The sequence below is a fragment of the Ambystoma mexicanum genome, chromosome 9, assembly GCF_040938575.1.
Source record: "Ambystoma mexicanum isolate Mex_15411 chromosome 9, UKY_AmexF1_1, whole genome shotgun sequence".
NCBI lineage: Eukaryota > Metazoa > Chordata > Amphibia > Caudata > Ambystomatidae > Ambystoma > Ambystoma mexicanum.
Genome location: NC_090931.1, coordinates 478,652,419 through 478,677,916, shown reverse-complemented (window position 1 = coordinate 478,677,916; position 25,498 = coordinate 478,652,419). Strand labels below are relative to the sequence as shown.

The 25,498-nt window shown below is 45.4% G+C and overlaps 1 protein-coding gene across 1 annotated transcript in view; it reads right to left on the bottom strand.

Moving 5' to 3' along the window:
• The window catches only part of SMTNL2 (smoothelin like 2), a 984,551-nt gene that overhangs the window by 399,166 nt on the left and 559,887 nt on the right, over positions 1-25,498 (bottom strand). Inside the window, exon 5 of the mRNA XM_069615025.1 lies at positions 10,612-10,696. Within this exon, the coding sequence (XP_069471126.1) occupies positions 10,612-10,696 (85 nt within the window). The remainder of the gene's footprint in view (positions 1-10,611; positions 10,697-25,498) is intronic.

Here is a 25,498-nt window from a genome sequence, read left to right as displayed (position 1 = left end):
ATAATCGCCACCGAGGCCGATTCATGATTCATTTCCTGTAGCAGATTTATACAAGAGGATTGTTCTTAGAAGATCATTGCCAGTCGGCATGGAACATCTGCTGAGCTGGTCCTGCCAAAGGCTGGAACTAGTAACATGGTACATTTTCAATTTAGTGACAGTTCAGTGGCTTTGACTGGAGCCTACCAGCCAAATAGATCCTGTTCACTGAAGGAATTATTTCATATAATATCCTAAAGATGTGCAACAACCCTTCCTATCCCCCTCCTCTTCCCACCTCCTAATGCACTCTTTGTCCACCACCTAAAACCTCAGCCCTATCATGCCTATTTTCTCTCCTCCAACACCTCCCAAAGAGTGCACTCTCATTCTCTCGAAAGTCAACACTTCCTATGCCTCAGTGGAATCTTTATTCTTCAAAGCATAAACCATCCACTCTTAGCCAACTACTTCCTATCATCTCTCTTCAACCTCTTCCTCTCCATGAGGTGCTGCTACCCCAGCTCTCGCCCCCTACATTGAAACTAAAACTACAATTACTCGTGAAGTGCGCTGTGAGCAAGACATTTAACATCTGAGTCCTTACAGGGTACAACTCGGCTTTCTTTCTAGGTATTATTAGTATATATCATGTAAAAAGCAGCAGTGTGTTAGTACTGTACCCCCATAGCCATTCCTCTAGACTGTTGGGATATGTTCAGGGCTAAAATGGGGATGGAAAAAAGGAGTCTCAGTGACATGTCTGAGGTGAATCTTGTCGACCGCGCCCCCTGCCCCTGCTGCCACACAACTACAAACCTTTAAGGGTTCTCTGATGGTAGAAGAGCCTGGCTAACACAATATAATCATTGCTGCACAGGAAGGATTATTGCAAGTACTACTCACACTCTCTGCCCGCAATAGACAAAATGAGATTCAGTGCAGCACAGGGTACAGAAGACGTAAAGAAATTGAAAGCTACACCTAAACCTAGAGCTTACCCTTCTCCCCTCTACCTCACTCTACTCCTGTGACCTTACTCACCTCTGTTGGGCTCTTGAATGTTAATGCATGAATGATGCCAGGGAAATTTTGCCTGCCAAGATGATCTTCAGTATTCTCTGCTAGTTAGTCAAGCCTAAAGTTTGAAATCTGACCCTTCACTGTTTATCAGGAGCCAGTAGAAGTATTGCAGTGAAACGGTAGTGTGGGCAGATTTTTTTCAAACCAAGGCTATCTGTCTGCTTGTTTTCAGACTACTTAGGGTTTCACCTTCGACCTCTGTGTGCAACTTGAAGTCACGTTCTATGGTAATTCTTCGGCCGCTTTTTTTCGTGAAACTTTTTGCCAAAAATGTTTTTTTGCCAAAGAACAAAAACATTGCATTTTTTTATTGGGTGGGCTCCACCCCAATCCCCCTCACGTTTTATTCCCTATACACCACACCACCCTAACCCTTATATGCCCCACATATGTTTCAGTTTTTTTGGCAAAACATTTTCAGCAAAAAGTTCAGCGAAAAATAAAACTGGCAATGAATGAACGTCATATCGAAGTCATATATGCCAAAGTAGACTTTACACTTATTTCTTCAGAAGGTGACAACTTGAGTACCTTCAAGATCCTCCTTCCCTTGCCTAGCAACAAACCTGTGGAACTACTTGTCCAGGCGACTATGCACAGATGACAATCACCTAGTCTTCAGAAAATATATCAAAGAATGGCGTTTTACTAGATTGCATACAAACAAACTAGCATAAACCCTCTACAGATCGTACCATGCAGGATTGTCAACCTTTATCCAGTGAAGGTGTGGCTGTAAGACCCACAGAACCACGCAGATGAACCAGCATGGCCATTTTGACGAGTCGGACGACATCGTTCTTGGAAAAAGGAGAAGAAACTCTGCTCCCACAGCAAAACCCAGAAAACTGCTAAAAGTTCCCACAACACCTTATAAGTCAAATCGGATATGCCATATGGGTATATATTTCTATAAGGTGAAACCAATGACCCAAGACACTGGGACGAGGAGACTACGTCCAGAGGAAATAAGAGCAGAATACCAAACACAGGATGTTAGTCCTATGTCCTAGGTCTGTTGACAATAGCAGCAATAAAAGAAAATAAGGACTGAATCTGGGGGGTTCATGGTTGAAGTAGCAGTGGGAGAGAGCAGAGTTGTAGCCGTGGAAGTGTTCATCATAGTAGCAGTGGCAGAGGGAGAAACAGTGAATCTGATGGAGAGAGACGGAGAAAGTTCAGGAGGTACCGATGAGCGAAAAGAGGAATGCTCGATCAGGGTCTCCGTACTAGGAAGTAGTTGTGGGAACAACTGGAAACAAGCAGCTGAGTTTAGGAGAAGACGATCCTCTCTGCGGCAGGCAGAGACAGGTGTTTAAATGCCAGTGGCATCCACAGACAATGTGCACGGCAGCCCCGCAGGGACACAGAAGTTCATCCCTCAGGTGTGTTGAATGAGCATTGCCAGACTGAGATGGGCTCTCAGAGTGAAACTGGTCAGGTATCTGAGAGCAGAAAGTGTTGCCCAGCAAACTACGCCGCAACAGATAACAACCCGAGAAACAGGAGAGAGAAGCCGTTAATACAGAGGCTTCATTGACTGGTGTCGACGTCGACGAACAGGGAAAAGTCAACTGAGTCCCCCGGATCAAATAATGCAAATCCGAAAGCGGCCAGATGAACCGAGCTGCAGTGTGCCAATTGAAAGTACTGTGTGGGGAGGGAAAAGGTGTTTGTGTTTAAGGAAAAGAACCTATGTTAAAAGACCCATTTCCAGAACGTAACTTAAACAGTAGACATTAAATAAAAATAAGCTTACCCTTGACCGACAAGTACAAGTGAATGGTAAAGGAAGAAGGCAGGCTGACGAAAACAAAACCTGGGGAAGCTGATTAAACTCTTCCTCATGCCAGTGGTTTTGGGAGACTGTCATGATCTCTGCTTCCAAAAGATCAGGACTTGTCCGACTCCCTTGGAAGCAGACCCATAACCCCGGTTCCGAGTGCCAGCCAGTCCCAATTGGGACCTTTTGGACCCTGTCCTGGCGCCAGTGGCACCAGGCTCATAAAGATGCCCAGTCCCAGCGCTGGAAGCGCCGGGCTCATAATGCTTGGGTGGACTTACCTGCAGCAGACCATGCTGCTTACTTACCTGCCAGTTGAACCCCTGATCCTCTTCTGTTTGGGACTACTTTTCCTGTTGGGTGGGGCAGGAGCCACTCCCTAGGTTCAGAACACTGGAACTCTTCTGGAAAGCAGGAACTCTTTTCTTACCTAGGCGTGGCTGTGGAAGGAGACACCTAAGCACTACAGGAGGCTATTTAAACCACACCCGATGGATGAATCTTGCTTTGTGTTATTCTGCATTCTCTGCAGCAGAACGCTCATCGTGTCTTCTGCTTCTGATCCTGGGCCTAAGGGAACAAAGGCTTACCATCCTGGAATCCAGTCTTCAGCAGCACCTGTAAAGACAAAGAAAGAACAGGTTAGCACTACGGTCTTCAGTGGCAGCGCATCTCTTACCTGGTCCATCGGCTGTCACCAACGCCTCGCGCTGCATTCCAGCATCTGAAAGACAAAGGCTTACCTACTCTTCGCACGCTCCGAGGCCTTCGGCGCTGCATCCCGCATCTGAAAGACAAAAGAAGGTGCGTTTAAAGACATTGGGCAACTTTATTACTCACGTGCCATTACTCCTTCCCACGCCGAATCCAGTGGGTATTCCAGCACCCTTCAGCTTCTCTAAAGCTCCGAACTTGTACCTGCAAGATAAAAGGGACAGTTAGTGCGCATCGTGAAGCAGGCTACAAGCGCTTACTTACGTGCTTCCAGGCGCTTCTATTCCTCACGCGGGTTCGATCCTCAACTCTCATCAACCCGCCATCCGCCATCGCCGGAACCCTGCAAAACAAGAGATCTCATTACAAAAGACTTTTAAGACATTTGAAGTGCCCAGAACTTACCGTTCGTGCAGTTAACGACGGACAGCAGTCCTCTGAGGTCAAGAGGCCTGCACCCTTATCCAGTGAAGAAACTGGTTACGGCACCCTGCCCCGAGGCAGATGGAGAGCTTGGCGTTCACTTACCTAAGACATCTTACTCTTCAAGTCAGACATACAGTGCACAGAGGTCCAGCCCAAAGAGCCAACCGTGTGTTACACATCACCTTTGAAGATACGGCATTCACCCAGTCAAGACCGGCGCCTCTGCGGGAATCAGGTGAGCGTTACAGAGAAACTGCTAAAGAGAAAATTAGCATACTAAGAAAACCAGTGATCTGGGATAAAGTTTAGTTAGTAAAGCCAGAGCTACCCAGTCCTTGGCAGGAGAGTACACCAGGGCAGGGATAAAAATGACTAAAGTTATTCTCCATACATCTGAGAAAAGACCAGGGGACAAGGATTGCCCGCCCTGGCATTTAAAATCCACTTGGCAGGGAAGAAAATCACTTTTAGAATAGTGGGTGGTCCAACAAATAAGACAAACTTATACTAACTTATTTGTTTGAAACACTCGAGTTACCACGATTTCAATAGCACTTTTTTTTATCGGAACTTAATACTAAAGAACGCCAAAAGGCTGCAGAGGAGAAGCCAAAAGACATTTTATGTTACCTTTTAGTCATTCTGAAGAGTTTAGAGTGCAAGGGTCAGAAAAGGTTTTTGGACACAGGAAAGCAGATATTTTGGATATCCTAACAAAAACTGGTCCATTAGTTAGTTTTGACTACGTGGAAAAACCCCTAAGAGTTAGTGCTAGTGAGGCATTTTTCCAACCCCTTTATTGTTTTGATAAAACTAATTGTGAAGCAACCAACCCTGTGTCTGTCACCTTACTCCGACCCCTGACACTAACTCCCTAGTGATTGGCTTCTCAGAGTTTAACAACCTAATAGCCATCACAAATCTGGATGCATACTGATCAGGGCATCACCCTCACAGACAGGACGCAATTAGGGGCCGGTTCCCTGACCTTTGCAATCCGCCTGCGCACAACACTTAAATGACGAACACCTTGGAGATTGGAAGCCAGGTCAGTCTCTCCAACTTTTTGCCTATCGCACATAAAACACTGACACTACACCACAATCGCCATGCAATAGAACCCAGAACACAACACTTCATCAAGATGCATAAAACATGTAGCCATCCTACAGATTCAGTACAATCCTGACATTTTAATATAACTCCTCAGGAGCCCCAGAAAACGTCCCCTTTTCCACAACCTCACTATGCACTAGTATCTTTAAACTGCACTTAAGGACTATAACACATACGGAACATTATGCCTGCAACTCCATATCAAGCAAAGGAACCTTGGGGATAGCTCAAAGCTCTTTGCTCAATCACATACTGTGCTGTGTCAGGGACTCTCCAAATGTGGTCATCTAACGTGTGTGTTCTGTCATCTAGATAAGACGCATATCCAATTATCAATGCCACAAGCTACATATACCAGCACATAGAAACCTGGGATTTCCAGCCCAAACGCATGAACATCACATGTTCAGTAATTGCCTCTCCCTTATAACCACCCTGCGTTTGTTTTGGGGAAATTGGCACCACAAGGCCAGTACAAATTTCAGAGATGTGCTATACAAGATTGCTTTACATTATATTACCATTAATATGGCTAATAACATTTATCACAGCACTTAGATGAGAGAAATATCAGTCCAGAACACTAGCTTAAAATGTGATTTTATTTTTCTTGTTAAATTTAAAATAATGGATCTAGGTTAGATGGAACATTGTTATGGATTCTTTGTTTAAAACAATGAGTTGGCACTTTAAGGAAGACAACTGAACTCTCATGGTGAAGTTGCAATATGTAAGTTTGGTGGGGGTGTCATTCAGGGAGCTGTAGGTTGGACCTTGAAGGTACCTGATGAAAGGGGACAGTGAGGATGATTGCAAACTGTTCACTTCTTCTATTTTTCATTATTTGTTTCAAAGTTAGAGCAACAAATGATGAATTTTGTTCAATGTAAAACACTCAGTAAAACACATGTAACACTAAATGCCTTTGGAAGTTTTTCAGAGGGCCTTTTTGCAACTGTTGAACATAAGTTAACTTCTTAGGGTGTATTTTAACTTGATGCAAAATGTTATTGTCTTAAACCTACTTTGAACTTGCATAATTTCACACTTTATTAATCAGGTTGTTGACATACATGTTTACTTAAACCAGTTCAGCCTGTTGACCCCGATTTGATCTGCCACCATACAGCCTGCCTTGTTTTATTTGTGCCCTGTGGTTTGACCCTCCGTAATACTGATTTTTAGAGACACCAATGCCAACAGCACTTTGCTTTTAATGATCAACCGCTTTAAAGGTATCAGAAAAGTAAAATTAAAAGACCCAGAATACAAACGGCTGATGTCTTAAATGCCAGTACTGCATGGAGGCCGCAGACAGTCCATGGGACTATATTGCAATACTTAGGATTTCTTGGAATGTTGTTCCCCTCTGCAGATCCATCAGGATGCCCCATGTTAAGTGTGAGATAATCCACTTGTCCTGGTATCCAGTCCCACATCGTCCTGCAAATCTGCTACTTGTAGTTCAGCATTTAGAATGAGAAAATTCAACTTCGTTTGTGTGTAACATAGCAAAATATCATGAGCTTAAACACCAGGAATGGCAAGAACATCTCAAATCTGATATCGGACAACACAGGAGCTACATTTCTACATATTTCTCAGAGAAGTGTAAAAGATGTGAGGTTCGATTATAAAAGTTGCCAGCAGTTTTTCCATATTATCAGCTTCACTGGCCTAACATCCCTTACTCTGAAGAGAATTTGCACACAGACAACTATCATGCAGATAAACAATACCAGTTATCACTTCCTTACATTGCTAGTTTGGATGCTTATGGTCTCGTGCAGAAGGGATGAGATCTAGCAGTTTGGGCTGGACTTTCCCCTTGTGGGTGGGGACAAGCCTGATCTGCATATGGCCTTTCCCCTTTCTGTAATGGCCTGCTAGGCGAACAACAATTGTCTGGAGGGTTGCCCAGAGCAATTGCGAGAGGTTTAAGATTAATTCTAAACCTTCCAGCCATCACCTCTTTTTGATTAAGTTTGGAACTCTCACCTTAATTGCACACAAAAATGTAGGTTTCAGGCCAAGTCACTGGCAGTGACTTAGAACCCAGTAGACTGAAATCAGTCTTATTTTAATATGAGAAAGGGGATTTGATCTAGCAACTTGTTTCAAGTACGACTTTTGCAGATATATAGTGCCAAAATGTGTCTCCATTATGACAAGCTACACATTTGTATTGTCTCCGTATGTCCTTAACAAATGTTATGATTACAAGAACCAATGATCATTTTTCATTGGCCTCGGAAGGGTGCCCCACCCTATAGGCCCTAGCAAGATTCAAGACTGTAGGTTGCCAGAATGGTCCTATGTTAAGATATATGCTGTTGTATGTATCTCAACACACCATACACTTAATGTCGAATGATATGTAGGTAGGTAGGTAGGTGTGTGAGTAGTTTTGTTTACCAAGTTTCCCAACTTTTCAAACTTTTAACTTCATGGTAAATCAGTGGAATTTGTTGATTGGATCATTTACACAGATGATTCTCCGTCTCTATCCACATTGTAGTTGAGCGAATGACAGATGCATTTTTAAATCTATGTACTTTGATCAACTGGCTTTCGTTCATTTCAGAGAAGGACATTCTCTACTCTGCCCGTTTGAGAGAGTCACTTTTTTGACCTTACATAATTCTTTTAAAAATCTCATTGTCGTATTGATTTACTGTGTGTGCTTTGGTGCTTTGCGAGCCGTCTTTATTCAATACAAAGTTTTAGCTTAACTTCTGAAAGAAACATATGCAGAAAGCATGGCACATTCATGTTAAAAGTACAGCTGGGATGGGAGGAACTGTAGTCTCAGTTAGTAGACACATGAAACCTAGATTCAATTCCTAGTTTCCCTGGTTGGCCCAACTATGTAATGTTGTGCAAACAATTTCCATCATCGTGCCTGGCTTTCCTTAGCTGAACATGTGTGTGCTACACAAAGACTCCTTCATGCACGGTTTCACAGATTACATTGCTGCATTGCATTTTATTACATTGACCATTTATATTAGGTCTAGCCATCCATAGTGCTCTCCTCAAAGATGAAGGGAGATGCATGATGCCATCACGTTTGGTGGGTGGGTATAGATGGGGCATGCAGAGCTTGGAGAGTACCTTGCCGAATTCTGGATAGGAAGCATGAAAGGACGCGATTATGTATTGAGCTGCAACCTGTGAACGTAGGGCATTATATTTTAAAAATGAAGAATCAGTAATCATTGAAACTCTGAGAGGCCCTAGATAAATCAGGCAACTGCTCCCATGAAGCCATCAAATGGATGTCTTCCTTTCTAGAAGACAGGAGCTCCAAGATCAAATGGGGTGATCATTCCTCTGCCCCCCGACTAGTTGACTGTGGCGTACTCCAAGTGGCCATTTTCTTGCCCCTCTTATTCAATCTCTATCTGCGCTGTCTCTGTACCCTTCTTACCAATTTAGGAGTCTTTTTCAAAAATGTTGCTGACGAAACGCAATAAGTCATTGAACTAAGTGGCTGTCACACCACTGATAAGCTCACTTGTATCTACAACTCCATTGAGGCTGGATGAAGACCTACTGGATGTGCCGCAATGGAAGCGTGACTGAGCTTGTGGTCTTCAGATCCCCTCAGGCTAGGGCCAAATTAGATCCAGCCTGCTCAACATTTAAAATCAAATACGCAGATGTTAGGGTCTCCGATAAGGTGAAGACACTAGGTGTCCATCCACAAGCATCCTTGGGAGCCAACCAGAGGCGTTGCTAGGAGGGGCTAAGGTGGCTATAGCCCTCGGTCTTTTGGTTGTAGCCCCGGATAGAAGCTCAAGGGTTAGAACCAAAAAGCTAGCTAGCCCCGAGTCCCAACAGTCCCGACATTAGCGTAGCACCGGATCTTTTCCAGACCCAGCAACACCCCTGGAGCCGACGCTCATGTCACACATCTTAAACAATCTAGCCAATACCACCAGAGACTGCTCAGATGAATTAGGCCCCTGCTTAGTAAACAAAATAGCGCCATCATCGCCAGAGCCACAATCTTATCCAGATTGGACTATTGGAATTCAGTGATGATGGGGGCTAGCAGTAAATGCATCAAACAATATCAGGTCATTCAGAATAATGCAGTAAAGATAATCACTGGATAATCAAGAAGGGAACACATCACCGAGGAGTGAAAGTCCCTTCACTGGTTGGCCCTGGAAGGCTGCATAATCTTTAAATCAATGTCCATCACTGCCTATTTGGATCCGCACCCGCCTATCTAAAAAACAAAATCATCCCAAATTAACCAGGCCGTGCCCTAAGATCTAAAACTCAAGGGCTGGTGAAAGTCATGCAACCAAATAGGGCAAATGGACTTCATCAGACTTTTCCCATCAAAGCGGCTGCCAAACGGAACAAACTTCCCGTTAACCTAAGACTAGAGCCAAACTATTTACAATTTAGAAAAAAATTGAAAACCCTGCGGTTCAAATAAATGAATTGCAAAGCAGCACTCGGTCAGGTTGTACTTTTGCCATGTTGTCCTGTCTCTTTTGTCGTCCTAGTCTCACTGTAATGTGCCCTGATGCCCGCGGGCTGTGGCGCTATAGAAATAAATAAAAAAATAATTGAAAAACCCAGTGATAGTTTCATTTTAAAGAGCATAATAAAGTGGTAGTTGCTGTTGTGTACGCTTTACGTCCCGCCATGCGGTGACGTAAGGAGTTTTCAATAAAAGCCCCGCCCCCGCCAAGCGGGGAGGCAGTTCCGGGCATGCTACGAGCCCTGTATGTGTGTCTCTTTTCATCTCGCTCCGCAACCAGGTCTCGGCCTGTGGGGCCCACATAATCCCTCCCTCACCGGTGCGGGGAACAATATTACAGTTGCCAACTCTCTGCAATCGCCTTTATAGTCCAGTATACCGCAATGCTTTGTGAGAGCAGACACACACACACACACACTTGTGCAGAAGATCTCCATGCCCCAAAACTCGGAACCAAATTGCGAATATTACCTCAATTGAGGCAAACCGTTCATTAAAAGCATCATGCTTTCCTACAGTATTGTGTTAGCCATAGGACCCAGCACAAACAAATGCCACAGGTGATGACATTTCAAATTTACGGTCTGCCGGTGCTAATCATCGACTTTTTCGTGTGGAGGGTGCTGCAACATATGAACATTTACAATGCAACTGCTTTAAAACATTTTACATAACCCTTGAAAAGAAAGCCTGAATAATTTAGAGCGGTACATCCAAGACAACTCGTAAACCACCATTAGGAAGCCCAACCCAAGACTGCAGGGCCAGCAGGCACGCGTTCATCTGTATGCTGCGCGTGTCAGGGCCTGCCTGCTCTAAATTATTTAAAGCTTGCACACCATGCAAATGTTCGCTGCTAGCTATCAAATGAGTGTACACGGTTTAAGCAAGCAATATCGATTATGCTGTACTTTGGAACGAGCAAATGATGCTAATCACATCAATCAAGGCATGCACGTTTAAAGCTGTGCAGGATAGATGCAGAAGGCTTTGTTTGAACAGGTCCTACCTCTCACTGGATTTGGTTCCACTTGTCATTCCATAACTCTTGGTCGACATGGACTTTGTTACTGAAGATATGGACGTGCTGTTTTCTGCCAATAAATAAATAAATACATGTAAAAGCTTAAATTGTATTCTCTTTCATTTCCCAACGTGTGACCTCAAACATTGCATTTCCACAACTGTAAACATACCCTTGAGGATTAGGTTGTGAGCCCACCATGAACATTATTCATAAGGTTTTTTGCAATAGCGCTTAACGAGCCATTCGTAGCGCTTCAAAGCACTGTTGTGGTAAGGGGAGTCGAGATGGAAATCTGCGAGAGGAAAAATGAATGGCAGTAGGAAGAGAAACATTTTGTGGGGCGAGATACAAGAGTGAGGATAGTGAGTCAGCGTTTAGGGTGCACAGTGAGATGGAGCCTGGGGCATCCCTTCTCACTGTGCTCCCTAAAACCCAACTCATTCAATAAAACTTAAGCACGCAGCAGACTGCGCTGCGGTGCCAGGTTGAATGGGCCCCACTGGCAAAAGGGAATCTCCACCTGACCTGAGCCTCTCAAACTGCCACTTTAGAAGCACATTGGAGAGAGAGAGAACGAGCCCTCATACACATTCCTTTATATCACCACAGCCGACAAATGTACGGCACAACTTGATGTTTATGGCACCTTTAGCCAGATCAGATGTGCCTTTAATGAAGGAATCCAGATCACAGTACAAGGGATTCAACTGTGTCTCAGCATTAGTAGCAGAAGCGAGACCAACAGACCCTGAACCACCGCAGGGTGAAGCTCCCACTCACTAACTGATGCCTCCAACTAGCTCAATGCATCCACCTCCTGATTGGAGTCTCCAGACAAGTACAAGGCCGGAACTTTAATCTCCAGGGCTGAGTCCCATTCACACAGCTCACTGCCAACATGCCAATCTGGATGGCCTGTTACCTCCCTGCTTGTTCAGCTAAAACAGTGTTGTCAATCAGCACCTACACACAGCAACAACTCATGATCGAAAGGAAAGCATTCAAGTCATTGAAAATAGCTTCTAGTTCCAAAATATTGATATGCAAAAGGTGTTCCTGTGGAGGTCCCCCCTCCCCCTGCTCCCAAAGTCACGTACCTGCAAGTGAAGCAATGATGCACCCCAGCCCAAGAGCGAGGAGTCTGTTGCAATGGACAGTCAGGGGAGGGTTCACAAACCCTACTCCATCAAGTTGAGGCAGTCATGTCATCATAGATGACCGGGAATCATGCATAAAAGAGTCAGTAGGAGCACAAGCTACAAATGGCGAGCCAGATTTCAGATGGAGTCCATATAGAAGGGAGTTCTCCTCATTTTGAGACGGTCATTCAAGAACCAGAGCCTCTGAAACCACTAGGCTGTCGCTGCTGTGGTGCTCCGAAACAAGTTGCATGTGGTGATCTGTTCTTGCATGCTATCCGTCAGAAAGACCTTTGCCTGTTAAGTGCCCCAGCCAAAGACAATAAAGGCAAACTCTGAGAAGGCATCAAATATGACTGCTCGGTGTTCACCAACAGACCAAGTTGGCAAAGAAGAGCCAGAAGGAAATGAAACTATCCTTGAGATGACTTGCAAAGTAGCAGTCTCCATGACGGAGCTAACTGAATCTGCACTGATGTGATCATCTTGAATTGCTCCAGTGGAATAAAGGAACTGAAGGAGGACAGATCCAGAATGGAACGCAGGCCTTGCTGGTTGTTCTTCAGCACTGTTATCAGTCTGGAAAGGTATTCAATCCACTTCTAGGAGAAGGTTACCCTCCTCCATTGATCGGATAATGAGCAACCTTTGGACCTCAGAAGCTAAGGTTGGGGTTCTCAAATGCAGTCCGAGGCCTGGAGAGGAAGAGAGCCAAAACCCTGAACGAGCCAATGAAAGAACTTGGGCGACTAAAGATATGACCCTCCATTCATATATAATGAGGGAGATTATCCCCCACTCCCACGGCTGCATAGCATGAGGACTATGGCAGTCATTTTTGTGTGTTCACCCAGGTAGAAGAACGGTCTCGAAATTGGGACTTTTGTATTCGTTTGGCCAATAATGCAAACTACATAGTCATTTAGGTACTGGTTTCCTTGTCTCATCACTCATCCATAGACAAGTGTAGAAGGTCCAGGCCCTACATTTAGAGGTCAAAGATCTTGACCTATACGTAGACAGTTTGATGGCCCTCAGGCACAGGTATCATCAGTAACTCCAAAAGGCCAGTAGCCCGTTTATGAAAGGCTCTCGCTGAAGAAGGAAGTTCCACTTCCATATCACCATGATGCGCATCCTCTACTGGGTGGGGAGTCCCCTGGAACTGGCACAGTTATTGGAGGCAGCCCTGGCAGAAGGGGTTTGGGAGGCTGCACTGGAGCAGGATACATGTGCCCCTGCTCCTAAGGGACTGGAGGAGGAAACTGCGCCCCTGAGCGAACGATGCAGAGACTGTGAAAGTGGTCTGAGAAGTCAACAGGGTAGCTGTAGTGGCGGGATCTACCAAATAATGTGACCCTCATCGCTGGGGTCTGCCTTCCGGAGCAGGCTGTTGCAGGGGAGATGGTGTCATACTGAAGGAGTCCCTACCAAACCCAGCCAGCCCCCCTTCCCTCTGACAGCCATAGTCAGAACACCAGCGGTAATAAGTGGGGCAATTCCAATGTAGGTAGCAGTGACATCCTGGTCAGAGACGACCACTTAACCCATGGTGGATAGGGGTCAGAACCCTGATTGTACCTTGAGTGGGATTTCGTTTGGAAGGGCCTGTTCTTGCACAATTGTGAGTCCCAAGGGACGGCAGCCTACTGCGTCACAAGGTGCACCATTAAAGACGAGGGAAAGAAAAGGAGTGAAGGCATAGGCTAGTGCTGAGCACTCTGTCCTGTTGGCAGGGAAAATAGGACTGTCAGGAGAAGTCTGTGGACAGCGCCTGGAGAGGCAAAGTCGGGTGTGCATGCAGCTATGCGAATCAGTCAAATTGAGTGATTTATTTAATTGTGCTGAAAGATAGCTCTGGTCATGTACCTGAGTGGGAACTATCAAAAGTATGGAGGAAGGGGTACAGGACGAAGAACACGGGGGCATTCCTCTGGTGAAGAGTATTTCAAGTTTTAGGGCATCAGTGGGCCTTTGAGGCGTTGGCCATTTTGAGGACCAAAAGATTGGGCTAAGTACTATGGCTAGTGTTTAAGTTCTGATAATATTGACGTTTATTGGCGATCAAGCAGAGCGTAAATTCTAGTATAAATACATGGAATCCAACAAGCTTTCTGGTTTCATGTAAGAAACAGGTGCAATGGGGCAGCCTGCCACAAATAGCTACCCTGACACTCAATTAGCACCCGGGATGGGGGATCCAGCCTATCAGGTGGCTAGAAAAACAGGCTGAAACCTACAATCTCAACCCGCATTCCAAGCCGCCCGACGGCTGGTTTCCCCAGCCACCATCTTCCCCTCACTATACATCCCTTTATTTTTGTTCTTGTAATTTAGCACTGCCACCACCCAAAGCCCACTTACCGGTTTGTTGCTGCGGCACAGGCCACCACCGTGGCTTCCCAGCTTCTCCCGCGCTATGGAAATGGAAGAGGGGATCCGTATGGAGCCCTGCCTACTCTTTCCATGGTGGCCATTTTTTAGCACCCAGAAGGCTAATGGCATTAAGCCCCCGTTCCAAGGATTGGAACGGGGGTAACGGCTCAGAGCCTTCGTTAATAGCCCTCGGTTTGGGCTGCTGGGCCGTTACCCTGTTTCCAGCCCGTGAAACGGGGGCTTAACGTCACAGTAATGTTCCAAGGGTGTTTATTCTTAAGACGGACAGAATGGCTGTAGAGTATTAGAAAAGAACTTTAAGGGGTTTTCGGATCATTTAACAGGAATGTTGGTCACTATTGGACCGGGCACCTATCTGTCCACCTACCTTGGCCTATTGGCGACTTCCCTAAGGTGTTGGCTGACTGTCTCCCTAGGGATCTTCTTTCTATCCGGAACCTCATCCATTTAGTGTTCTAGGGATTTTGGGGCTGGTGCCTTCTTCCACGCTGCTCCTTTGACTCGTCATTCACACTCTCTCACCTGACCCTTCTCTGCCCTGGGTCCCAAGATGTTCTCCTCTTGCTGTACTCCTGTCCATCCGCTCGCACACTCCAACTTAATTGCCTCCACCCTTATGTTGCATCACTCTCTGCCCCACCTACCACTCTAGTACTGCCTCTACTACTACTTCCTTCCCTCCGTACTACTGCACCACCTTTTACTCCCACTTTCCTGGTACTACTCTTTCTACCTCTCCAACCATTACTATTGCTATCACACCCTAACACTCACCACCATCCACTGCTAATAACTACCACTTCCTACTACCACTCTACTCCTCGCACAGCTAATACCTCCACTACCACTGCTCTCAAATACTACTGCCATCTACTACCACTAACTCTTACTGTCACTATTCCACACACTCCTTATAACTTTCAAACACTTCACGGGCCCACTCTATCCAATAGCCTCCACACTCCTTTTCCTCTTGCCTCCTCTGCCTGGTCCTCCCCCAATTAACCCACACCGCACACTCACCAGGCTTCCCTTAAAATAGCCCAATTCCCTCTGCTGATTGGCCAACTTACACTAGCCAATAACTTAGCTTCCTTCTGTGGGTGTCGCATGGGAAGGCTAATGGGAGGGCTTAAAAGGGCGTGCCAGCCCTGTCCTCTTTCCAAGAAGTTTTGGCATAGAGACTGACACTGTTAGATTTGCGCTGGTTGCCCCGCGTGTCACGGCCATTGCGAGGCCCTTTTTTAATGTTGTAATCCCTGGTGGGATACTGGATGGTCTGCTGGAGCCACAGCGGTGTTGTGAAGTATGCCACATCCTGCAGCATTGGGTTTCTCCATTCAATTTCTCAAAAACGTTGTTGAAGAACTGAGCATTGACTATTCTAATTTGGTTTATAATATGCAATATGTTATGTTATTTATTATATGTTATGTTACAATATGACTGTATAGGAAGGGACGCTCGGCAATCAGATCAAATGTAAACTAAATAAAAGTCACAGGATATATCCTCCTGGAGGATACTTTGTATTGAAATCAAACATCCAGAATCCTATGAAAAAATGTCAGCAAAAATCCCGAGAATAAAACCAGTACCAATATCCTAAACATTAATTTTTTAACAGTGCCATTATTAAATCCTTGTCCAGGCAATGTACTCCAAATATGTGTAGCAGATTCAACAAATGGTACGCAAGACTCTTAAGATGAAGTATCTGCAGACATAAATTTAAATGCATGTAATTATTTTATGAATTAGTATTAGCAGATTGTGGAAATTCCTCTACCTAGCATGCCTAATTTTTTCATCTTCTTTGAGGAATTACAGCATGCCTTACAAAACATAACTAGAAAATGACCAATTGTAAACATCGATACTCAGCTTGGTTCTTAAACATTTCATCAGAAAACCTGGAACTAAATGGAAAGGTTCATATAATATCACTGATATTCTTAAAAAAGATGTGCATACTACTTTCATTAATTTTAGTTTTAATGCTCACGTGCACTGTTCCCTCGCAACCCTAAGCTCCACACACTTCCCTGCCTTGTGCGTCCTTCCACCCAACCTCCCGACTACATGTGCGTTGTTCCCCTCGCATTTATAGGCTCTCGCCCTCCAACTGATAACTTCACCTGTGTTCATACTTCGTCTTGAGCTCTGCCCCACTGGTTACTATACTTTGTATACTTCTGTACTGTATTGCGTGCATTTCTCTTCTTCATCCCTAGGTCCCCACAGGGGTTATTATTGTAGTGTACACTACTGTATTGCCTTGGATGTTTCTCTAGGTCCCCAGTGGTTACTACTGCATTGTAGAATTGTACTGTCGCCCACTTTCTGGTCCCCCTTAACTGTGTTACTGTTGCTACTGTATTCTGTGAAGAGTACCTGTTGTTCCCCTTTCTGTCCCCCTAGTGTGTGACCTCCCCACATCCCTCACCCTCCTTCTTGGGCTGCTTCCTCCCCCTACTCCTCCACACACCCCTCTATGGTGCTTTCAGCCTCTCCCATATACTAACTGCTACTCTATCCCTTATCCTAACCCTCTCACTAAGTGTGGTAGGAAGACGTTTAAGAGGGACATCCTTTTCTCCAACCCAGGCTTCCCTATCGCCGATACCTACACCAGTGCTTCCTCCAGACAGACCCTTACCAACATCCTCTGTTGTTCCTTCTCCAAGCATATGGACCCCTCCATATGGTCTCTGTTCTAGCCCCTTTTTCGTCTCTCCCACTATTGGTGGCACTCAGTGGGAGGTCCTCCTAGCCTCCTTCCACACATCCAAGACCATTAATGTCTACCTGAATGGCACCGTCCTGGTTCGGTTCCTCAGCCCAATCTCCTCCTTTTCGAAAGGCACTTGCCAAGTCTTACCAACATCCTTCATTCTCCTGCTACTCCTACCGACACCTCTCTGGCTTCTCTGCCACCTCTCTCTTCTGCCACCTCTCTGGGACCCTTGCCGTCTACTCTGCCATCTCCTTCTCCCTCGACTGCCCAATCTCAGGCCCTCCTACTACCTCTGCAGGGCATACCTCAAGTGTGTACCCCTCCACAGAAGTCTTTCAAATGTGGCAATCTGCTCCACATTCTAACTCTCGCTCTGCTGTCAAACACTCCTCTGACATCTGCAAACTCCTCAAAGAACTTTATCTGGATATCATTGGTCTCACAGACACATCGCTCATGCCGAGCTCTGTCACGAGTTTTGACACTATAATCCCTGACGGCTAAAAGATCCTCTCCGATCCTAGAACCAACCGTTCTGGAGGTGGAGCAACTCTAATCTTTCCGGAGTGGATCCCTGTTTCTGTCATTCCTACACAGGACTACTCCTCTTTCAAATGCCTGGTCTGCAGGCTCTCCATCTCTACTGCCCTCTACGAGTGGGCTGACCTCTCCTCCTCTCTCCTTGGCTCTACCTCTCAATTTCTCCTCCGAGTCCTCAACATCCACCTGGATGCTTCTAACCCCTCCTCTGTGCAATATCTACGACTCTCTCTTTCTAGCCTACCTTTGGGCCTGATGCACTCTGCCGGGTACACCCTGGATGTTCTCATCTCCTCTCTTGGACTGACCACTTTCTGCTCTCCTCCCACCCAATGCTCTCTGTCCCCCAGGTGAAGCCGACCCCAGCACTGCCACCTACCTTCTCGGTCATCTGGCCCATGAAGCATGTGTCAGTGGAGGCTTTCACTGCTACTTTCGCTCCTCCTCCTCCTTCGCCTGTGGCTGACTCACACTCTGACATAGCCCTCTCTAACCTGCATCTCTCTATCTCCAACACTCTTGATGAACTTGCCCCTGCCATGAGGATTTGTCTGAAATGTAGGGGAGCAAATGTACACGTCTGCAGGAGATCCTACTCCTCCTGTATTGGAGACATTAGACCATGCCCTGTCTAACACCAGCTATTGTACTAATACTGCAGCAAGTATTTGGAAGACAGTATCCATTAAGACAACCATATCAAATGTACCCTCGAGTTGATGACAGCCTGCAGGAGGAGGTCCCTGAAGGAATATGAGAGTGCTAACAAAATGAACTGATGTCATAAAGTGTGCACAAAGTCCTCAGGGGAGAAAGGATGAGGTAAATAAAGAATCAAGTGAACCGTAAAAATGTAAAAGATGATAAAACGCTAGAAGGTGCTGCAGAAATCAGAAGAATAATTAATGTACATATGCTGAAATGCAAGATAGATAAAGACATTGCATAGGCTAGCTTCAAGTAGTGAATAGAATGCAGGCACAGCCACCATTGTGCAGAAACTGGACATTGGTATCATGAAATAAGCAAGCCAAGGAACCATGAAGAGAAAATGAAAGGCTGTGTCGCAGTATAATTGCACATTGTTGGAGCTGCATTGGAAAGCTGTCTAGCCTGAAGACAAGAACTGAGAAGTCGAGGTCAGCTATTTACGCTGAAGAGGAAAATGTGTGCGGAGGATGAATCTTTTCACATTAAGGTGCAAGAAAGAAGACAGAGGATGCCAAGTCTTAATTCATTAAAACATTTAAAAGCATGCAAAATTAACAGAATCATCGCCTCTTGTCACGCGAGTCAAGGCTAAAAATAGGGCTTGAACTTGGAGTTCCAGACACGATAGCGAGGGCCCTCACTCCCATTGCATTCTTAGGACAAGAATACTCTGCAAAGCCAAGTACAAATAGTTTCATGGCAGAAGGCATGGGCAATGAGAGATGTTGGGCTAATTGTGTGGTAGGGCAGCTTCATGTCCTACCTACTTGCACCTGGGTCTTGGCGTATGTGCTGCTAATAGAATTTAATTTTCCGGACATGGCACAAGCGTGCCAACCAATTGTATGAGTCCATATAATGAAGGACCTTATAGCTTGAGAAACCAATGAAACACTAACTACCTATTCATACGTTTCATTTAAGAAACACTAGTCATAAACTGTCCACCTGATATTTGACAGCCAATAACAAACCTAGCCCCTATATCATTGTATATCTAGATGTGTCCCTTAACCAATCCCAACCCTTGATAGGTTTTTCACTATTGTCATGTAGCATGACATCATTCTGACGCACAAAAAGTATATCATTGTATTACATGTGTAAATCGTCGCGTGAATGAGCGCATGTCCATTGATGTTTGTTGTAAACTCCCCATTTTAGATAATTGCTAATAAAACAGCAACTTGCCATCTTCTTGAGTCGGTCCGGTTATTTGGACTTAGAATTATTCTGGTGTGATCCCATCCAGTAACAGATGCAGGTTTCCAAGTGCCATAAGCTCAGAAGCCTACCTCCAAGTGCAACTCTTGGTACGGTTTCGACCTTGCCACCCTAAAACACAAGTGCAGGGTGGCTAAGAGGAAGTGGAGGGCATCAGGCACATCCTCTGACAAACTGGTCTGCTGCCTGCTCCAAAGACAGTACAGACTCTCTGTCCTGTCCAAGAAGAGCTTACATCCGAGCCTGCGTCTCTGCTGCCTCTAATAACATGGTCAAACTCTTCAAAACCTGCTAGCCAATCCTACTGCAGTCTCTACCTCTTCTGCTCCCTCCCAGGCCCTCTGCACAACACTGGCTTTTCACTTCACTACTAAAACTCAGGACATTCTGTCCACTCTCTCCTCCTCCTCCTCCTCCTCCTCCTCTCCCTCTCCCTCAGCCCCCTTTCTCCCCTTTCCCCTTCTTCACATCCAAAAGTCTCAAGACAGGTCCAATCTATGAAAGTATCATCCAAGCAGGTGATCCCCTGCTCCTCCAGTACCATCAAGGACCAAATTGACACCCTCGCTCGAGCCTTGGCCGATTTCTGCAATTACTCTTTTGCCACTGGAACTTTCCCCTACCCCATAAAGCATCCCCTTGTGCACCACCTCCTTAGGAAGCCCTCTGCCGATCCTTCCTCTCTGGCAAACTACCGCCCGATCTCTAGAACTCCTTTCCTGGGCAATCTCCTGGAAATGCTCTCCATACTGAATATGCTGGTTCTCTCCATCACTATCAGTCTGCTCTCCTGAACACCTGTGAAGACCTGCTGACTAATCTAGCCTTCCATCTGTCTTCATCCTCCTCGATCTATCTTTCTGCTTTCGACATGGTCAATCACGTGGTCAATCACGTCACCCTGATTAATCATCTAACATCCTGGGCATCATGGATCAGGCCCTAGCCTGGTTGACCTCCTTGCTCCTGGACCGACCCTCCGAGGTCCAACTCGGGTCCTTTCTCTCCAGCACCTCTCTGTCCTCATGTGGTGTCCTCAGGGCTCTAACCGCTCACCCTGGCTTTTCAATGTCTACTTGGCACCTCTGGCCCACCTCCTCTCTACCTTCTCTTCTAACTTTGCGTTCTGCGGATGACACCCAACTCACATCAAGGCTCCCCTGAGCCTTGCCTCTCGTTTCCCTCATTCCAGACTGTCAATCCATGATTCAGGAATGGTTTGCCTCCAATGATTTCTGCCTTAATGCAAGTAAGACAGAGATTCTGCTTATTGGGACCACAGCTTTCCCTCTTTCAATGTGGCCGCCCTCCTTGGGCCCTCTCACTGCGCAGCAAAAAACCTTGTGGTCATCTTCGCCTCCACCCTCTTCTTCTGTCCCCAAATCTCGGACATCTCCATGAAGTCCCATGAAAAGCTGCACCTCCTCAGAGGTATTCTGCCTTTTCTCACTTTCCCCCAGAAGCTCCCTGTCTCCAGAGCCCTGGTTCTCTCTAGGCTGGACTACTGCAACAGCCTCTTTCTAAATCTACCTGCCTCTACTCTTCACCCTCTGCAGCTAATCCAGAAGCGGACTGCAAGACTTGTCCTTGGCCTCAAGCCCAGGGATCGTATCTATCCAGCCCTGAAATCTCTCCACTGGCTCCCAGTGACTGCAAGGATCAAGTTCAATGCCCTCTGCATTGTCCACAAGGCTTTCTGAAGCGGAGAACAGTACATCCAACTCTCTCTTCCTGAACAGTTTCCTTTTCGAGCCCTTCGCACATCCACCTCCAACTCAAATGCTTCTCCAGGCAGAGAGTGAGTATCTCTCTCCTCAGTTTTTGCTTCCCTCTACAACAGCCTCCCTGCCTCTCTCAAACTTGAGCAGAGATCAGGTTCCAGAAGCAATTCAAGACTTCTCTCTCGCTCTTCTCTCACCCTCTCTCTCTCTCTCTCTCTCTCTCTCCCCCCTGCTGATGTACTTGTCTGCTTTGCTAACTTGTTGCCTGGCTTCTCTCTGAACATTATGGGCACCTGGCTCCTACATGACCAGTTGTCCCTGCACTGCCTCCGAGCTACCTCACCCTTATGGACTTTATCTGCAAACCCACAGTCTCCCTGCCTTCTATGCACTTATCCTGAGTCAGTACCCCGGCTGCACTTACTTAGGGCTTGAACTGCAGGACCCACCCTCCCTCCCGGTGGCACTTCTCTACCTTCCCCTTGCACAATCTGCATGACAAGGCCTAGTAAAATAGTTTGTTTTGTCCCCCCATTGTCTCCCCTGCCTTGTCGCGCTTAGAAACACTTGTGTACAGGCGCATTATAAATTCTGTAGAAATCGCATTGATACCTTGCTTCGCTCGGGCCATTAACTTGGTCTTCAGGTTCCATAACGCCCAGTACGGTCCTCGCTGCAGGTCTATAAAGCTATATTATAGTTTGCCTCTGCCCACTTATTCTGGATTTGTCATAAGAGCACTCTTAAAAAAACCCATCTGTCCAGAGGTTATCCGGCTGTCCGTAGTAGACGCACTTGCATTCATACACTATGTTTAAAAAGGGTTCTTTGTAAGTGAAGGTAGTCCGTATTTATGGTTTTTGAATTACTGTTAAAAAAAAAAAGCACATTTCAAAATTGTAGGACAGCCTCGTACCCAATCACGCAAGTCCACGCGGATGTAACAATGGGGCATAAATTGCAATACAGGGCTTATGGCAGACCATACTGTACTGGTGGCTGTAAAAGTGCTGGTTGTTTTGTTCTTCCAACAGTTCCAAACCAGATTTCTTGGATCTTAGACTTTTAATATCTGTTCTTTCTAGCTTAGTAACAAAATCCGAGTAGGCTTCTTTTTTTGTAGCCATGCGTGTAACCCCTCCACCCCTTCCCTACCAACCCTGACTCTGGGCTGCTAATGATGGTAATGGGAGGAGGGGTAAACCACATCTCAGTGCTGCTGTGGGGGTCATGGTTACTAAGAAGCCAGTTATGAGCCGTGTTAAGTCTAGCTGTGTTTCACACTATAGCGAGGACATTGCAAAGAGTGGCACACACTTCATTACAGGCTAACCCTAGTCTTCCCTCTATGAGAATGGCAACAGATCAGTCAAAGCAAGGGTCACTTCTCCCCTAAAGGACGTCTGGCTTATGTTATTTTATCTATGCACACATTTTTCGCCCATGATTTGTACAAAATTGCACTATTTTACATGTAGTGACTTTCAAACAATTTCCAGAGGAAGGTACATTTGATCCTGATAGGATTTCTTATTTAACAGGAACTCTGAAGACCCTGGTATTGAAGGTTTACAAAAACTGGGATTCCTCTGACTGCCACCAAAACACATCCAAGAAACACCCAGAATGCTGCCCAAGGTAACTTCAAGAGCAGTTAAAAACCAAAAGCAGAGCAAGCAAATTTGTCTCTCCCTAAAAGCAGAAATGGTTACTGTAGACTATGCAGCAATACAAGGTGTACCCCAACAAAGTAATTACACAAGATATTTTAGAGTGATAATTCTACTATATTGAAACATGTACCTGATCAGGCACCAGATCACCACCATTCAGCTGCATCTGCTCCCCATCACTAACTGGTGGGCAGATTCATTTTAGAGGCCAGGCAAATAACTCTGAACTACCCCATATTGCCATTTTATACTTTTACAATCACTGGAAGGCTCTGCCATTGATGTGTTGCGTGATAGATCGTGGATTTTCAATCTTTTTGTACCTTCAGCTGCATCTAATGCATCTGCAACCTTTGAAGGATTCTCCAGTATATCCCATCAAGCTGCTGTCACAGGATACCATGCGAGACAGTTTCCTGTAGCAGGAAATACAACATTGACACTGCATATGCACCATGGAGCTCCAATGAACTTTCATATTGTGAAAAGATTTCCTGAAATCCGCACAAATCCCATTAAATTTCAGGAAACGTTACAAGTTATTATTGATTGCCATGACACAAACTTGTGCTGATCTCCTGGGGCTGATCTTAATTGACTGCTAAAAAATGCCATTTCTCCCAACACATTCACTTTACTTTACAAAGTAGTAACTGGCCACTGCAAGAACCACCCAGAGATCATCTGAAATAGTTCACGAACAGGCTATATGGCCCCATTATTGAAATCTGCCCCAAGAAAACAGATTGGATGAAATTTGCAAGCAAAGAAAAAGGGGATAATCAAGCAGATATTTTGAGCGATAAAAGCAATATTTTGAAGTTTTCGTGGATCTCCAATGCAGCAACTACTGTGCAGCAAGGTGTGGTTTCTGCATTTCTAATGGGGCTGTGGCCCAAGATTGCTCAAAGAATTAAGGAAGTACTAATTGGCTGGGAAGGCAATAATTTGACTGAAGTGTTTTTTAAGCTGTGCACCATTTTCATGAAAAGTCAGAGGCACAGGCTACTGAGGCTAGATTAATGGCATTACCAATCCAACAGCTTCAGCCTTTGCAAGGGAGGAAGGGGTACAATGTTGGACCCACCATTACAGAAAGGAGACAGGGCAGTGCAGGAAGAGTCCCGGTAAATGTGGTCAATGATCACTGTAATTATTACAACATTTTTGCACATTTAAAGTCAGGGTCCAAATCGACCAGCTCAGCAGTCAGTGACGCCAACATGCTCTGTTTTACACAGTTATTTCCACCACCTCTTACATTTAATACACAATAGAACAGCCAAGAGGGCAATAATATTGCTGCACCACTGACTGCACTTGAACTTTCCCCAACCTATGTAAACTGCTGTTAGTGAGAAGAGCGCTTATCTAGTTTATAATGGAGCATCACACTCCATTTTGAGAGCCTCAGAGTATCCATATGCTCATTGTTCAGATGAGGTGGTAAAACCAGTGGGTATTGGAATGTGGTAGGTCGGAGAGAGAGAACGCAGACAAAAGGATATGTTTCAAATGTTCAGGATTTTATTAAAGCAAAATAAAAGCCCTCATCTTAATATTGCTATAGTGCTTGTTCCCTATTCTAAGAAAATAATAAAAAAAGGTGCTCTTCAGTATGTCGTACAAGTTTACCCTCAGTCCAAACCTATGCTAATTTCTAAGTGACCATACCACTGACAAAGAAACAAACTTAGCCCACAGAGGTTTTCTTACTCACCCTTGCTTGGCTTATGCTGGCTGGTGCATGTCCATCTCCCAACAAGATCTCTGGACTTCCCAGGGTTTCCGGTGTAGTTAAAGTAAACAAATCTTTTGGATGCCACCATAAGTATAACAGGCACACTCCTGCCATCCACAAAGTTTTAGTTCTGGACTTTTCACACCGTTCAAGCAAACAAGTCTTTTGGATTTCAGCACCAACACCCGGCATATTCCTGTGTTCCTCCTCCATGGTTTGGGTAGATGCAACAGTTCATTTTGTAAATGCTCATGTTGAATTTGTAGGTATTATATTTGTTCAACTGCTGTCTTTCGCTCATGCCTCCATAGCGTGTCGAATTTGTGCCAATAGTAAGTTCTTGGGGACCTTATGCCTCTTGACATTTTGGGAGGTTATAGGTTTTGAACCAGTTTTATTTGCTAGGAATATTGCACAGACTGGGCTCCGGGCTCTTAGCCAGGTCTTCCCCGGTTTTGGGTTCTTTCAATCTCTCATTTCAGTGAACCCTTTTTGGGTTATATTTTTAAAGTTCTCCAACTTTGGGAGTTCCATTTGCTTTCTTATTTCTTGTGACCTCTGGTGGGTTGCTGCTTTCAACTTCAACCCCTTTTGGTATTTGCTGCGATTTCTGGATTCTAATAATTTCTTGTGACATTCAAGTTCATCCCTATTGGGTATTGTTCTCGTCTTCTGAGCTCTTGTAACTCCTCGGGGGTTGCAGCTTTCAACTTCAACCCCATTGAGTATTTCATCCTCTTTCTCATCTCCGAATACCACTTGCGGGTTATGGCTCTCAGCTTCACTCCCTTTTGGAAATGTCTTTAATCTTTGGGTTTTAATAGACCAATCGGATCCCCAGGCTTTTTCACCACCCTACCCCTTTCTTTGTGTCCCCTGCTGCACCGCCCCTTCTATGGTTCCCATCAACGACACCCCTCCACAATTACACAATAACTCCTCTAGATTCCTTTGTGCCCTCCAGATTCACATTTGAGTAGCTTGAC